The 14,658-nt window shown below is 42.7% G+C and overlaps 1 protein-coding gene across 2 annotated transcripts in view; it reads right to left on the minus strand.

Annotated features, from left to right (window-relative positions):
* Nucleotides 1-14,658, minus strand: part of dyrk1b (dual-specificity tyrosine-(Y)-phosphorylation regulated kinase 1B) — a 69,051-nt gene that overhangs the window by 34,349 nt on the left and 20,044 nt on the right. The window contains exon 1 of one of the 2 annotated variants that reach the window (XM_080471447.1): nucleotides 481-2,179. The exons of the other annotated variant lie outside the window; for it this stretch is intronic. Coding sequence (XP_080327573.1) covers nucleotides 481-583 — 103 coding nt within the window. The 5' untranslated portion in view covers nucleotides 584-2,179. Of the gene's footprint in view, nucleotides 1-480; nucleotides 2,180-14,658 lie in introns of those variants that run through there. 2 annotated transcript variants of the gene reach the window in all.

Raw genomic sequence — 14,658 nt, forward strand, 5'->3', positions numbered from 1 at the left:
TGTGGGTAGTGACGTTTAATCATTTCATCTTGTGCATCAACTGGAAGTAAGAGGTGGCTTTCAAAGGACATCACTATTGGTTAATACAGGACTAATTTAAAGCACAGGTGGCATGATTGACATAAACAGCACTCATGTCAATGTGGTGCACAAGTATTCTTTCATGTTTTCTTTCATTGTCAATTTAGGGGGAAAAAAACTGGAAGAAATTGGTAAACAACCCATTTGGACGTGTGCCCAATACATGGTTGATTACTGATTCATAGAAGATGTGTTAACAAAAAATATTAATGTACCATTCAGGTCCCACTACTGGAGCAAAGTGTGAGTGTACCCAAAATGTACAAGCATGCATGCCCGAGTGCACACAAACACACAGCTACAATTATCCACAAGGACCAGCTGAAGACACCAGTCAGAGATGCATGACAGTACAGAGCTATGATCTATGAGACTGTTAGTATTTAAAGGTATACTAACTCTTATTCTTGCGAAGCAGGGTTGAGGTGATCCAAGGTTCAGACTGGACCATCCTGCAGGAGGGCACTGTCTTGTCTTCCGCGGATGATGACGTGATAACCATGGAAATTCTTGGCAAATAGTCAATCCAGCACAAAAAGTGTCAATAAAAGAAGCCCACAGGTAGGCCAGAGAAAATGTATGTGAAGTGTCACCGGGGATGTCTTTAGCCCCAGATCTGACTTCAAGAGTTTACATCCAACCACACAAATGAATCTTGAAATGGAGGGAAACCGTCCAACCAATGAAAAGGCACTGTCTTTTCTGGCTTTTTCTCTTTTTCTTCCTTTTTTGTGACTGTGGTTTTTAAGGCAACCAAATGGTGTACAGGCAGCTTGACACTCTGAAGTAAAAATATAAAAGACTGTAAGCTCTTTCTTCTGTGGAGTTACACTATAGATATAGATCTGTTGTTCTACATATACATTTAGCTTCTCAGTGGATACAGGGGAGTGGAGAGAAATAGAATATTTGGTTAGTCAGGTTAGCTTTGAGTTATTTCTGATTTTGGCAGTTTCATGCATTCTTTCTGTGCGCTGAAGACATGTGCCACTCCAGATCGCTGGTGACTGATCTTTTAGGTAGTCAAGAGTAGCCTTTTCTTCTTGTCTGTATATATGTACTCTGATAAAGAGTTTAAATCACCTTGTCCTGGGAAATTTCCTTTTCCATCTTGTAGGTAGCGAACCTTTTCCAGAGCAGGGGATGTGGGTTCAGTGCAGCCTTAAGCAGTGCCATAACAGACTGCTAAAAAAATATGATTCATATTGTATGAATCTGATTCAGTGGTATGCCACTCACTCACTCACTCAGTCACTCAGTCACTCAATTCTTGTTATTCTTCTCTAGTGAGACTATCTATAAGCAGTCTGTGCTGACCAGGCTTGCCCAGCATGTTCCCAGGCGGGCTGCTGTGCTGTGATAGCTGGAGAAGAGAAGAAGGTGAAGGGGAGTTGGGTTTCCAGTTGCCTGCCTTTACCCCATCCCTTCACCAAAAATAGCTCCAATTACTGGCTCTTTCTGGGAGGTGGGGAAGTGGTAGGGGTTGTCAGTGGACAAGAGCACAGCAGATTGATGTTATCACCCAGTGACATCAACAGTCCTGCACCGGCAATGTCAGAGACTTAGAAATCCAGTAGATATCAAAAAAGTTTCTGATTGCCCAGCCTACTGTAGCTGTGCAGAATACAGTCCAACAATCCTCAGGTACCCGCTGGACTGGATGTCTGTGTGGCAGACGCAAAAACACATGTAAACAAAGTAGTCCAATGCAGTTTGTTTGATTTCACAAAAGCGCAGATCCACAAAACGTTGCAGTCACAAGTATCACTGAAAGCAGAACTTCTACATGTTTCAGGGCACCCAGTCCTGTGGCTCGGAGGCAGAGCACCACCGTCCTTTCAGTAGAAGGTTTACCAACACGATCCACAAAGTATTCCCTCTCCACAGACCGAGTACACACGCCGACCAAAACTCCAGGCTCCCTTCAAACTAAACACCACAAAGTTTCCTGAGTTGCTATGGCGCCTCCTCCCCGTCCTCTCTTCTTACTTCTGGGGGAATATTTTCTTTCCTTCAAGATGTAAACCTTCACATGGGCGGTTAGGACTCATGTTTCTCGCCCGTTTATCCCGCTTCTGGGTCGCTTCAGACGGAGTCTGGGCTCTCACTCCAAAGCACAGGGCTCCCTCAACCCGCAGCACGGACCGTACCATGTGCAGTGGCAGGGGTGCAGTCTCATGCATTGATCCTCGCAGCACCGCTGACCACCGCAGAACGACTACACGAAAACGGCCTTATTCCACACACAGTTTCACATTAACAGAGTATACTGACATTGTGGAAGAAAATCTGTAATCCGACGTGAATTAGCGGGACATTCCCCTCGCCCCTGTCGGTAGTGGTTTCTTCCTAGCAGTCTTCTCCGGTCCTGTCCATTTATAGTAACAGCGGGATATATATACTGGAACTTTATATACAGTACAGGCATACATGGACAACTTTTACTTAAACCCGCTTGTAAACACGGAGAAAACACGGCTGTATTCTACTGACACTGTGCATATGTGTGTGTGTGTAAAATATAGAGACAATGACGATCCGTCTACGTTTCTCCATTAAAGTGGATGTTTAATGTTTTATTTATAGCCTAAGTGTAATGTTTGACGCTCAAGTGGCAAACGCATGTGCACCGCACAAACCCGAGAGCATACAACACCGGCAACGGCTGTTCTCTTATCAGCTCTAAACGACTGAACACGAAAGGAATAGCAGACACGGGCACTTTGTTTAATCTTAGGAACGACCCGTTTTCTGTTAGTTATTCCGACTGACTTTAACTTCTCTGCACTGGGGCAGTCTTTCGCCCTCGCTCCACACGCACCCTACCACGGTGCTGTTGCTACCCCACGCCGTGGCAGCTGCCACGCTATTGGCTGCATAAAATCCCTTCAGCGGCTGTGAGTGGCTGCTTGAGCGATGTGTGGGCGGGGCGGTGAGCACTGCTCCTCTGGGCTGGTTCAAATGGCGAGAGGCAGGAGTGACGCTGAAAGAAAGAGGAGATGTCAGGTAGATATGGAAGAGGAGAGGGCAGCTGGGGGGCTGGGGGGCTGGGGCTCCAACAGGACAGGATGGGGGCGTCAGGCTCCCATAAACACAGTCACTGAGTGACTCTACAGCTGCAATATTTGACTTCTCCTTCAGCATAGCAGCCAAAGCTAAAAGTTGTTCCTGTTGCTATCCTAACATTCCAGCTAAATCAGGCACAATGCTGCCTGGGAACAACTGAGTGTCATCCACCCAGAGAACAGCCCTTAAAGGGGAACCCACCCTGCATTAGCAGTCTGTCACAGACCCGAACACAGCTTTTCTCATTACTGTTCTTAAACACTTATGGCTGACACACAACAGGAATGTCAGCCATACATGTTCTTCTCTAAGAAGCCCCTTTAAGAAGGTCAAAATGATATACTTGAATAATACACACATATGTGTAGTTTCAAGTTTTAAATCCACTGCTGTTTATATAACAGCCAACACCAGCCACCAGCAACTTGAATACCTTTTTGTGTGATTTGTTGTTTCTTGTTTACAGCACACTCCATAGGTCTGTCTATTTTCCCAGACCTTATTAAAAAAAACACAGTCCTCATGGTGAGAAGTTGTAGGTTCAGAGCCGGGCCGGCCTTTCTGTATAGAGTTAAGTGAGTTTTGTTATTATGATCAATGTTCAGGGTAACCCTATCTTTAACAGTCCGTGTCATTTCTGTCTCAGCAATACAGTGTACCAGAATAATTTAGAAAATGTTCCACACAGAAACAATTAAAACTGAATGAAGTTTCTTGTTGACTTCAAACAAGAAGTAACATTTAGGGCCCGTTCAGACCTGGCATCACATGCGTTTTGGGTGATCCGATCACAAGTGTGATTTCACTCAAACCACTTCCATTGTGGGAGGATGCATCTCATCACATAGGCTTTGTCATATGAACAGCATCGTGAATGCGTCCCAGGACAGTTGCATCACAGAAGAATATGTCATCCGTGTGCACTGTGTTTTCATTTGAGAGAATGCACGGTCGGATTATTCAGTCTTTCTAACTTCCCAAAGAAACTATGGAAAAGAACATGGATGTCCGAGCTTAGGAGTCCGCTTTAAGACACGGTGCCTTAAAGCGGCCTGGCAGAGGATCCCACCCAGCGCAAGCTAGATGACTCATAACTGGATACCAGGCCATTTAGCGGAAGTGATGTAGAGGTAGAAACACAATCCAATTTCAAGTTGTTAGTCCAAAACGCATGATACGCCTGATAAGTATAAACAGTCTGCGCCAGGGCTCGTTACATGTCATTAGATCACCCAAAGATATGTTAACGGCAGGTCTGAAGGGCTCTTTGAGGCCAATATGAAAATCTTAAACTATGAGGTCACAGTGCCCAACTCTCAGAATATCATCAGGCAGAGCTGCAATGTAAAAAGCAGAATAATTCCAGCACAAGGAAGATCACAAATATAACATGACACAGAAAACGACACAGGAAGCAATGTGCTTTTACTCTGTATGTTCTTTCTGAGCACCTACACATGTGGGATGGATAGGTGTCAAAATCAGGACAAGGCCCATGCAGCTTCACAGGCCGAGAGTGGTTTATAACAAATTTGAGGCACTTACCAGCTGAGAAGATTGATATGATGTAGAAAAATGAACCTGTTACTTGTTTTTGTAGACAACCAAGCCATAACATGAGTTTCTACATTGTGCATTATTAAATTGCCATTGCTTTCTTCATTTCAGCTGTAAATTAACTATAAGTTGTGCAGTTAGTTAGCCAACTTATTGTGCCACATTAAAGAGGTCTCTTGGCTTTCTCACCTGTCACAAACATTAGGAGCAGATGTTTAGATAATGTAACCTCTGTGCAGGACTTCCTTCACTATCACAGCGAATAACAAATCCAGACCACTCATTATTCAGATGTCACACCGCAGAGGTAGTTCACCTTTTGTGCTACCTTGTGATTCTAGTGATGTTAAAGGTACAGGCAACAGGGAGTGGAGACATATGCTCTGTTGGTGCTGAGAAAGATTATTCAATTCAATGCAATTTTACTTGTATAGCCTAAAATACAACAGTCATTTCAAGACACATTTACAGAGAAAAACCCAGCAATTCCACACGAGCAAGCATAAGCAATGGTGGAAAAGAAAAAACTCCTTTTTAACATAAATGAACCTATGAAGAACCAGGTTCAGGTGGCTTTCTGCTGCTCCGGTTGGGGTCAGGGGATAGAAGGAGAGAAAAAGATAGGATGGACAGATAGCTTGTGGAGAGGGATTCAAAAGCTGGTTTTGGTAGGTGGTACTGATTTAAACCCTGGCTTAGGGAATGGGAACAGAATTTTATTTTTAGTGCTGAATTTCATTCACATTTTTAATTGTGATTAATTACAGTTATGTGCACAATGCATTTGTTTTACTAACAATTACATTAATAAATAGCAGTGAAAGTATTTCTGTGGAAGCTCAACTTATAAACTAGAATAATAACACAGAACAAATCAAAAAAAACATTGGCCCTGCGAAGGTTTACACATTATGTTGGCGTTAATGTATTGACTGATGGCTAAGACAGGAACCATGGGGCACAAACACAGGGAGAGTCAGCAGTACTGGCTTTAGATTGACTCATGCTGCAGCTCAACCAATAAGAGCAGTTGAAAGCAGCTTCTTAACAACAAGGCCAGATTAAAATATAAATAAATTAAAATTAAGACACAGAAAGTCTACGTCAACTTTGCTTTTCAGTGTAGTGCAGGAGCGTTTGCCCCAGCATATACATAGAGACACACTCCCTCAACCACCCTGACCCAACACACTCCACTATCAATCCCAGTACAAAGAGAAAAACTAACATTGTATGGGTCTATGCTGGTGGTTGCAGATCACCATGGATTATCAGGAGACTCGTTTGTGAGATAAACAATGAACAAACCTGTTGAATAATGCTTGATTTAAAACATATTAAACATATGCTGCGAGGACAGGTGTATACTGTTATGCTGGTGCATAAAAAACACACATATCATTTCACGAGAGGGCATATTATGTAAAATATAACTATACTAATATGAAAACTGAGTGGAATTACTTTGCTAGCTTTATCAAGGCTTTTAAGATCGACTGCATTTTTCTGTGTCGCTTATCTAAAAAGAAAAAAAGACAGCTCATCTGTCAATCTGTTTTTAAATGTGTGTTTGGGAATAGACTATTCCAGGCTGAACATGCATGTGTTTGCAGTATGCCTGTGTTTCCCTGACTCTTCCAGGCTGAACATGTATGTAGTGAACTCCAGACATACTGCCTGGTTCCACTAAATCACATTCAGCTGTACTAAGGAGCACACAGCACAGATTATAGGCAGTGCAAGGAGGCAAGCACACTCAAACTCTCACGTGCCTTGCAGCAAAATTCCACCCGGCAACTATACACTGTACCATGGCAACAGCCCTGCCATTGGTCCCCGGTGCGTTTTCAAATGACCAATGGGATGGCCAGCCGCGGGTGATGCTTGTTGCTAGGTAAACATGATGCAGAGGGAAGATAGACGAGCAGAATTACCATGCTGCTACTGCAGGGTGCCTTCAGTAAGGAGTGGAGGAGCACTTCACACAAGGAAATACCCTTCTCCTTCTCAGCACTTGGCGGTGCCATAGAGACAAAAACAAGACAAAGCAGGAACCACACAGGATAGATGGAACAAAATGTAAGGCTGACTTAAAGTATGTGATAAGTGCTGCTGCTGATGAGGACAGTCACATTCACAACAAAAATAAGGAACCCACTTGCTCTCATCCAAGCCAGCATCTCAGATTTACTCAAAAATATTCAGAACAAATAAACAAATTATTCAAAAAAATCTAAATATGCAGACATTTTTCAAAAACCTTATTCTTGCAAGCCACACTTCAAATGAGCAGATGCATCATCTGAAAATAACAGTCACAAAGTTGGAGAACCTTTATAGGTCATTGTGATGACCCAGGTGTGCCAAACATAAGGCACACAGGCCAAAATCAGCCCACCACAGTGTCTAAATCTGGCCTGCCGATTACCTTGCATTAAATTCACATGTTTAATTTTGCAGTAAGAGTAAGGCCCTGTTTACATGTTTTCAAATGAATTCCCCAAACTGGTTACATTTAGGGTGTGCATTTACATGACCACAGTGGTCGGAGTCAATGAAAATGCAAATTTTCGAGAATGCACCAATTCAGTCTCTGTATAGATGGGGGGAAAACACAACATGACTCCATCTCTGTGTAGACAGCGGAAATGCTGCTCCTGCACATATGCACACCACAGCCATAGTAAATAGTTCTTCTGCACATGTGCAAGTAGATGGACAATAATAACTATGGCAGCATCCAGAGTGGCATGACTCCCAGTCCATATCTTTCTGGACTTGGATTCTATAGTTGAGTCATTGTAATTGCAATCCAACTAGGTCGTCAGTCCATATGAATGTCTGGGTACTCCCATTGTTAATGTTTGTATTGTTCTCTCCATGCATGTGTGTGTGGTTTCATCACAAAAAAACCAAGAAAACAGCAGCATTCACTAGTGGCTCTACATGCTAAACTACACGGTTGTCAGCGTTTCTGTTGGTGGCTTTTAAACTGACCTTTTTTTTTTTAAATATATGCTGCTGTGAAAACGCAAACCCTTTTCTAAAACAGAAATGCAAAAACCATGCGTTTTTACTTGAAACATTGTCATGAAAATGGGGCCTCACTGTTGTCTGTAGTCTTTTGCTGGGGGATTGCAGCGTTTTAGTGATCAGCACAACTAGGGTTGCCCATGGTGGATTTTTTTAGCTTTCGGTGTGTGAAGTGATTTTTTAACTATTTGATGTGAACATGAATTTAACTAGATGCATGGTCTTCAGGTCAGCGGCCTAAAGAACTTGTATCCACCTCTCTGCTGTTCTCTTCAGACTCCCATGTTTCCTTCTCCTGAGGTGCTGTAGTGAGGTGCTGTCGTGAGGTGCTGTAGTGAGGTTCTGTAGTGAAGTGCTTTAGTGAGGTGCTGTCGTGAGGTTCTGTTGTGAGGTGCTGTAGTGAGCTTCTGTCGTGAGGTGCTGTAGTGAGGTTCTGTAGTGAGCTTCTGTCATAAGCTTCTGTAGTGAGCTTCTGTCGTGAGGTGCTGTAGTGAGGTTCTGTAGTGAGGTTCTGTCGTGAGGTGCTGTAGTGAGGTTCTGTAGTGCGCTTCTGTCGTGAGGTGCTGTAGTGAGGTTCTGTAGTGCGCTTCTGTCGTGAGGTGCTGTAGTGAGGTTCTGTCGTGAGGTGTTGTAGGGAGGTTCTGTAGTGAGGTGCTGTCATGAAGTGCTTTAGTGAGGTGCTGTCATGAGGTTCTGTCATGAGGCGCTGTAATGAGGTTCTGTCGTGAGGTGCCGTAGTGAGGTTCTGTAGTGAGGTTCTATCGTGAGGCGCTCCAGAAGGCTGTTTGCAGTCACACACTCTAAATGAAGCTCATCCATAGACGTTTATTCTGCAGATAGAGACGAGAAATTGACCTGAGTCATGAGTGGTACTTGGGTAATTTACAGTAGTAAATAAAAGGGAAAAAAATAATATTGTATGTATGTATAATTTTGCATAGTATTTTAACTGCCTGTATAGTTTACTTTATCTTTGAAGATAAAAAAATTCAAGATTTAGTTTTTAGACATTTTTCTCGATTTTCCACCAGTAAAAATAAGATACTAGTACTAGATACTAGAAACTAGTTAAGGTTTGTGAAGTGATATTAAAAAAAAGAAAAAAGTGAAGTGATATTTAAGCAAACATAGACGTTTTTACACTAGAACAATGAGAAACATTTGAGTTATTTCACTTGAATTGGTCTATATAAGACACCCCCTACTCCACATATTGATCCAATCCTGTTTCACTCTAGCTTTGTAAATTTCAGACTTAAAGGAGATTTTTATATCGTCATCAGCCTCATATTTCAGTTTCCCCACCAGTACTGTGCACATCATGGATATGGTAATAAAGACATGGAATGTTCTAGTTGTTTGTCTTTCTTTAGACTTTGGTGTAGCAGAAAAGCAGGACATTTTCAAAGTTTCAGACTTTATCTAAAGACACACACTACAGGATTTTTAAAACCTTCACAGATCAAGAGACCACACCCTTGATGATCACAAAAGACAGATCACACAAGATCTTCCTCTTCTGATCTGATAGTGTGTGGTGTGAACTACGGAGCTGACCACACACTAACCCATTCTTCAGCAGAGTATCAGGCTCTGCACCAGAAGACTTCTATAAAGCTTTATATATAGGTCTATGTTCTTCACGCTCAATATTCCAAATCTCGCGTAGTCAAACATGACTTCAGTGTAAAACACGGCATGTACATGTAAACAAACACGTTGCCACAAATCAACCTCGGGCCGATATTACGAGTCAGGAGTTTCTTTTATCGAGGTAAGTTCATGATTAACCCCGGGATTTCCATACTGTGAAGCAGAGTCACTTCTTACCAGGATAAATCCCCCCGGTACTGCCTAACTGCAGCGAGAGCGTACAAGCTCCGTCTCCTGACCAATCAGATCTCTTGGAAAATGACCTGCCTATTTTCAGACTATCCTGATTGGTGCGCGGATTGTCCCGCCCACGTGGAGAACTCAAGAGTTCAGCGGAGCGGAGACAAAGTTTAGAGCAATATTTTTGACATAATAAAATAAATCCTGGTCACTGAAGGATGTTTTTGTTCTTGTTCCAAGTGTGTTTAGCTCCATGAGGGTTGATCTGTAATAATGAGGTTAATAATAATGATCACGTCTGATATAACTGCAGAAACATGAATTCATGGAGCGCACATCTACTCTGCCATCAAGGTGAGGAAATAATATTCTAACACGAAATGCATTCACACGGGGGAAACAGCCTTAAACCAGATTAATGGAAAATATAAAGAAGATAAAGAAGAGCAGTGAGGAACAATAAAGTATAACTGAGAGATCACAGTGCTGTGCAGGACTGGTTATATTGTCCAATCAACTAATATCATATAATCTCATGATGTCGGGCAATAACAAGTCGGGAACTTTCTGGCTTTGGCTGCAGCAGCAGTGTTGCTTTTAGCCTGGTTGGTTTTCATACCGGTACACATGACATCACACACCGTGCTGCTCGGCTCCTCTCGGAGCAGAACACACACTCCAGGATTTCTAGTGTAAATATTGAACATGTTCATTATCTACGATCTCTCCTTCCGAGACCTTCCGAGTGGATCAGACCCGACAAAATCACTCTTAACACTCCCCACACCACAGGAATATCAGACCCGATTTCTTTTTTTTGCAAACATCCGACAATCCGGCCTGTGCTCCCGACGCTCGAGAGGGGGAGATCGGGACTAAAATCGGCCCGATTATCCTGAAGTGTGTGCCGGCCTTTAGCTGTTCTCTGTCTACAGAATAGTTACAGACGGGCTTTGTTCAATATTAAAACCTGTTCAGTACTGTGTGGAAGCTATAGCTTTTTGAACTTGACCTTTTCTATATGATCCTATCAGATACTCCAAACATGGGTCAGGTTGTCACATGGAGCTCCAACATTAGCTGATGACAGTAGGGGTTGATGACAAGCCTCTTAACAAGGTCTTCATCGCTATTTAAAATATATACAAAACACTGGAATGAAAAGGAAAAAATGTCAAGTCAAGTGTTGATTAGAAACTTTAACTCGATATACTTGAACTAAATATGTGAAATATGTGGCCATGCCACTTCTCCTGCTTGATGGTTTACTTCATGGGTTTTCTTCCAGATGTTGCGTAAGAAAGCCCCCCATCCCCCGCCCACCACAACAGCCCCCCGCCGCCCCAAAACAAAAAAACAAAACAGAAATTCTTATCCATAACTTACAGCCAAGTGTAACTTATAACACAAAGACAGATGAATACAGGGACAAAAACTTATTGTAGCCGCGTGTGAGGGCACAATGCTGACCTCCCAGAGCAGAATTAATAAATCTCTGTAATGCAGACCTTTTGAAAGATACATACTTCGTCAACAGCCATAACAATGAATCCAAACACTACAGAGGTAAGGGTCCTTGCATTTTGTGGCCATTCGTTTTTCCTTTTGATGGAGGAAAACCAAAAATGGGAAACGAGCCAATTTCCCTTTTCCGGTAAAGAAAAAATGGGAAATGAGTTGTCTCCTGTTTCTCCTGTTTGGAGTATCTGATAGGATCATATAGTTCAAAAAGCTATAGCTTCCACACAATTTGGAAATTGGAAGTTAGAAGCAATAATAATAATCGAAAATGCCCCTGGCAGCCATACCAGGGGTATTCAACAAAAATGTTTAGAGGTCCAGTTTGACAAAACTTCTTGAAGCAAAGGTCCAGAAAATCTGAATGTCTAACCATTTAGTGTGTGAAGTATACTCCGGTTTCCTCTCACAGTCCAAAAGCTTGCAATTCAGGTGATTGGTGACTTTAAATTGGCCCCAGGTTTGAATGTGAGTTTCTGGTTGTCTGTGTGTTTGTCCTGTGATGGACTGGAGATCTGTCCAGGGTGTAACCTGCCCTCACCCATAGTTAGCTGGGATTCGCCCCAGTGCCCTGTGAACAGGAGAAGAGGTATAGAAGATGGAGGGAAGGAGGGATGGATATATTTAAGTACCCTCATAATTCTAGCAACACCTGCATGTAATCAACAGCTGATTGTCAAAACAAATTAATTCAGTGGAATTCAAAAACATTTTGCTCATATAATATTCTCGAAAACTGGGAAAGTTGAAATACAGCGCTTGACTTCAGAACAAAAAAATACATTTCACAGATAATAAATCTAAACACATGTTAACTTCTGGGGGAAAAAAGCTCACGTCCTTCTTCTCTTGTTTGTCCTGACAAAATATTCAACCTGGACTTAAAGGATTCAGGACCGTTCTGAGACACAGGTAAAGGTGTTCACTGGGACTCATTGAACAACTCATCGCCAATAACTCTTTGATTATTTAATGACTTTAATGTCGAATCATATGGCTTGTGTGTGTGTGTGTGTGTGTGTGTGTGTGTGTGTGTGTGTGTGTGTGTGTGTGTGTGTGTGTGTGTGTGTGTGTGTGTGTGTGTGTGTGTGTGTGTGTGTGTGTGTGTGTGTGTGGTCATGGTGTTCTAACCGCGGTCCTCTGGCTGGGCTCACACTGGGCCCTGTGGGTCTTGGACTCTGCCGTCTGGGTGCTGTGTGGGGTGTAGGCTCCTGTCAGGGTGGGGCGTGGCCCCAGGTCACAAGGCCATCTGGGGACAAGGTAGGGTGTCACGAAGGGGGTCCAGCTGGGGCCAGTTTAGCATAGGGGGGACCTTTCTCCCTCTCAACCCCCCTACCGTACCTCACTCAATATTTGGGTTTGGGAGGCGGTTCCCGGGGTGGGGTATGTATCTTGAGTATATATGAAACCCACGTGGTGGGTGCCCGTGGCAGTGGTTCAGGGCTACTGGGGGCTGGGCGATGGCTGTCCTCTGACTGGACCTGGCCTCCGCTCTTTCGGGCCTGGGAAGGGGACTGGTCTGAGGGGCTCCTGGGGCCACAATGGGCTCTCCACTCCCAAATGGGTGGTGTTGTCTTCCCCACATCACCTTTCAACCACCACACCCCGTGAGGAAACCACACACACACACACACACACTCACACAATAATTCTGTGAACACTCTGACTACTCCACATACTGCGAGACATATTTGCACTACTGCCTGATTCACACAACTTGCTGCTGCTGATCCGATCTGATCACAGTCATATGACTGTTAGTTAGTTAGGGATGGTTAGTTATTGGAAGTTAGCAAAGGTATCATTAATATACAAGCCAGCAATTGTTTTGATAGTTTTTGTCTTTCCATCTTTGTAATATTGTGTGTGTTACCCTTTAAAGGAGTCTTCCTGAGAAATTAGATATTAATATTAGAGGTGTGCGATATATTGTCCACGACAATATCATAAATGTTGTTTTGACGATGTGTAATTTTAACATTATTGAGTATTTACACTATCTTGAAAAGAAAAATGAAAGGCACACAGATAGTACTGGAGAGGTGCATGAGGTGCCTCAGAAGCTAATCAGCGGACAGGATTCGGTTACGTGGCAATAATGTGCTCTTCCACAAACCTGTGTCGGCGGCAACAAAACACACGGATGAGAATCTCGCATGGAGGAAAGATGCAGGGCAATGATTAGCAAGTAAATTTGTGACTTTACTTACTGACTTGATAGTTTATATGAGATAATTTAAGATTGATCAATTCAGTGTTTTAACTTGACTTAATGTTTATATATAAGGAATGTTGTGCAGTATCTGCATTGCTCATCACCCTCCAAGACGAGGAGGCATAGGAGTGCGGAGTGATGTCGAGGTCCTGCTAACTGACATCAACTCAGGACAGTGGGTTAAATATCTGCCACTGATTCTAGTCCTCCAGGTAGTCAAATAAGCTTTCTTAATAGCGTAAGACTTCAGAGCTTCTGGGGGCCTTCCCCTCCCCAGGCCCCCCACCAGGGCGCTGCCCCTGCACCCAGGAGGAGGTCCTGGGCGGCCCCCGAACACCAAGCCCCAACCCTACGCTGTCTGAAAATCCCGGTGGAACCTTGTAGATGTCCTGGTAAGCAAGAAGATTTTCTTTTTTTTGGTGGGGGGGGTTAAAGAAATCATATTTAAAGGATATTGTCAGATTATCATTATCATAAAATTAAAAAAAGTTATCCCAATTTTTTTGTTTTGCCCATATCGCACACCCATAATTACAATCTAAAAGTAAATTACATTATTGCGAGGCACGGAATGCATTTAGTATTATAGGGTTCTTTGTGAGTGCAGCCAAACATTTTTTTTGCAACTATAAAAGGAGTAACCTCTAAAAGAGTATCTCATGCCGTTCTATTGAGACCCATCTGACCTCTCTGTTCTCTGCATGAAGCCCAATCCAAAGTGGGCGGAACTGGCAAAAGATAATTGCTTCTAAAATCTGGTCGATTAAGCCCTCCCGTTGAATATGGGTCCTGCAGAGTTATAAGTTTGACCCTAGGGAGTTTCTTTTGCCATAAGAAAAGGGGTCATAGCTTTTGTTAAGTTCTTTAAAGAATCTATTGGGAATTTTAAGGGGAATATATTGAAATAAGTAAATGAATTTAGGTAGAATATTCATTTTAAACTCTGCCGAAGAGGGATAGGGGAAGATCCATTCATCTTTGGAGGTTGAGTTTGGTTTGGTCTTGCAGCTTGTTTGATTTTCTAATGTATATGCTTCAATATTTAAAACCAATCATGCACCATTTCAATGGATCAGTGAGAGAGTTAATAGTTATCCTACATATTTAGTTGTAAAATTTCACTTTAGGACTAGTTTAATTTATATCTTGAAACAACATAGTATTCTTTAAAGCACTGCATTAATGGGGGTATTGATATGTGGGTCAGCTATATATAACAGAAGGTCATCTGGATAGAGGGATGGTTTATGATCATTTGTAGAAAAAACTTTTCCAGTAATGGCAGGATTGGATCCAATGGTAATGGCTAATGGCTCGTAAACGCAAAGAGTAAAGGTGAACTTGGACAACCTTGC

This window comes from Lipophrys pholis, assembly GCF_963383615.2.
Source record: "Lipophrys pholis genome assembly, chromosome: 9".
In the NCBI taxonomy this organism is placed as follows: Eukaryota; Metazoa; Chordata; class Actinopteri; order Blenniiformes; family Blenniidae; genus Lipophrys; species Lipophrys pholis.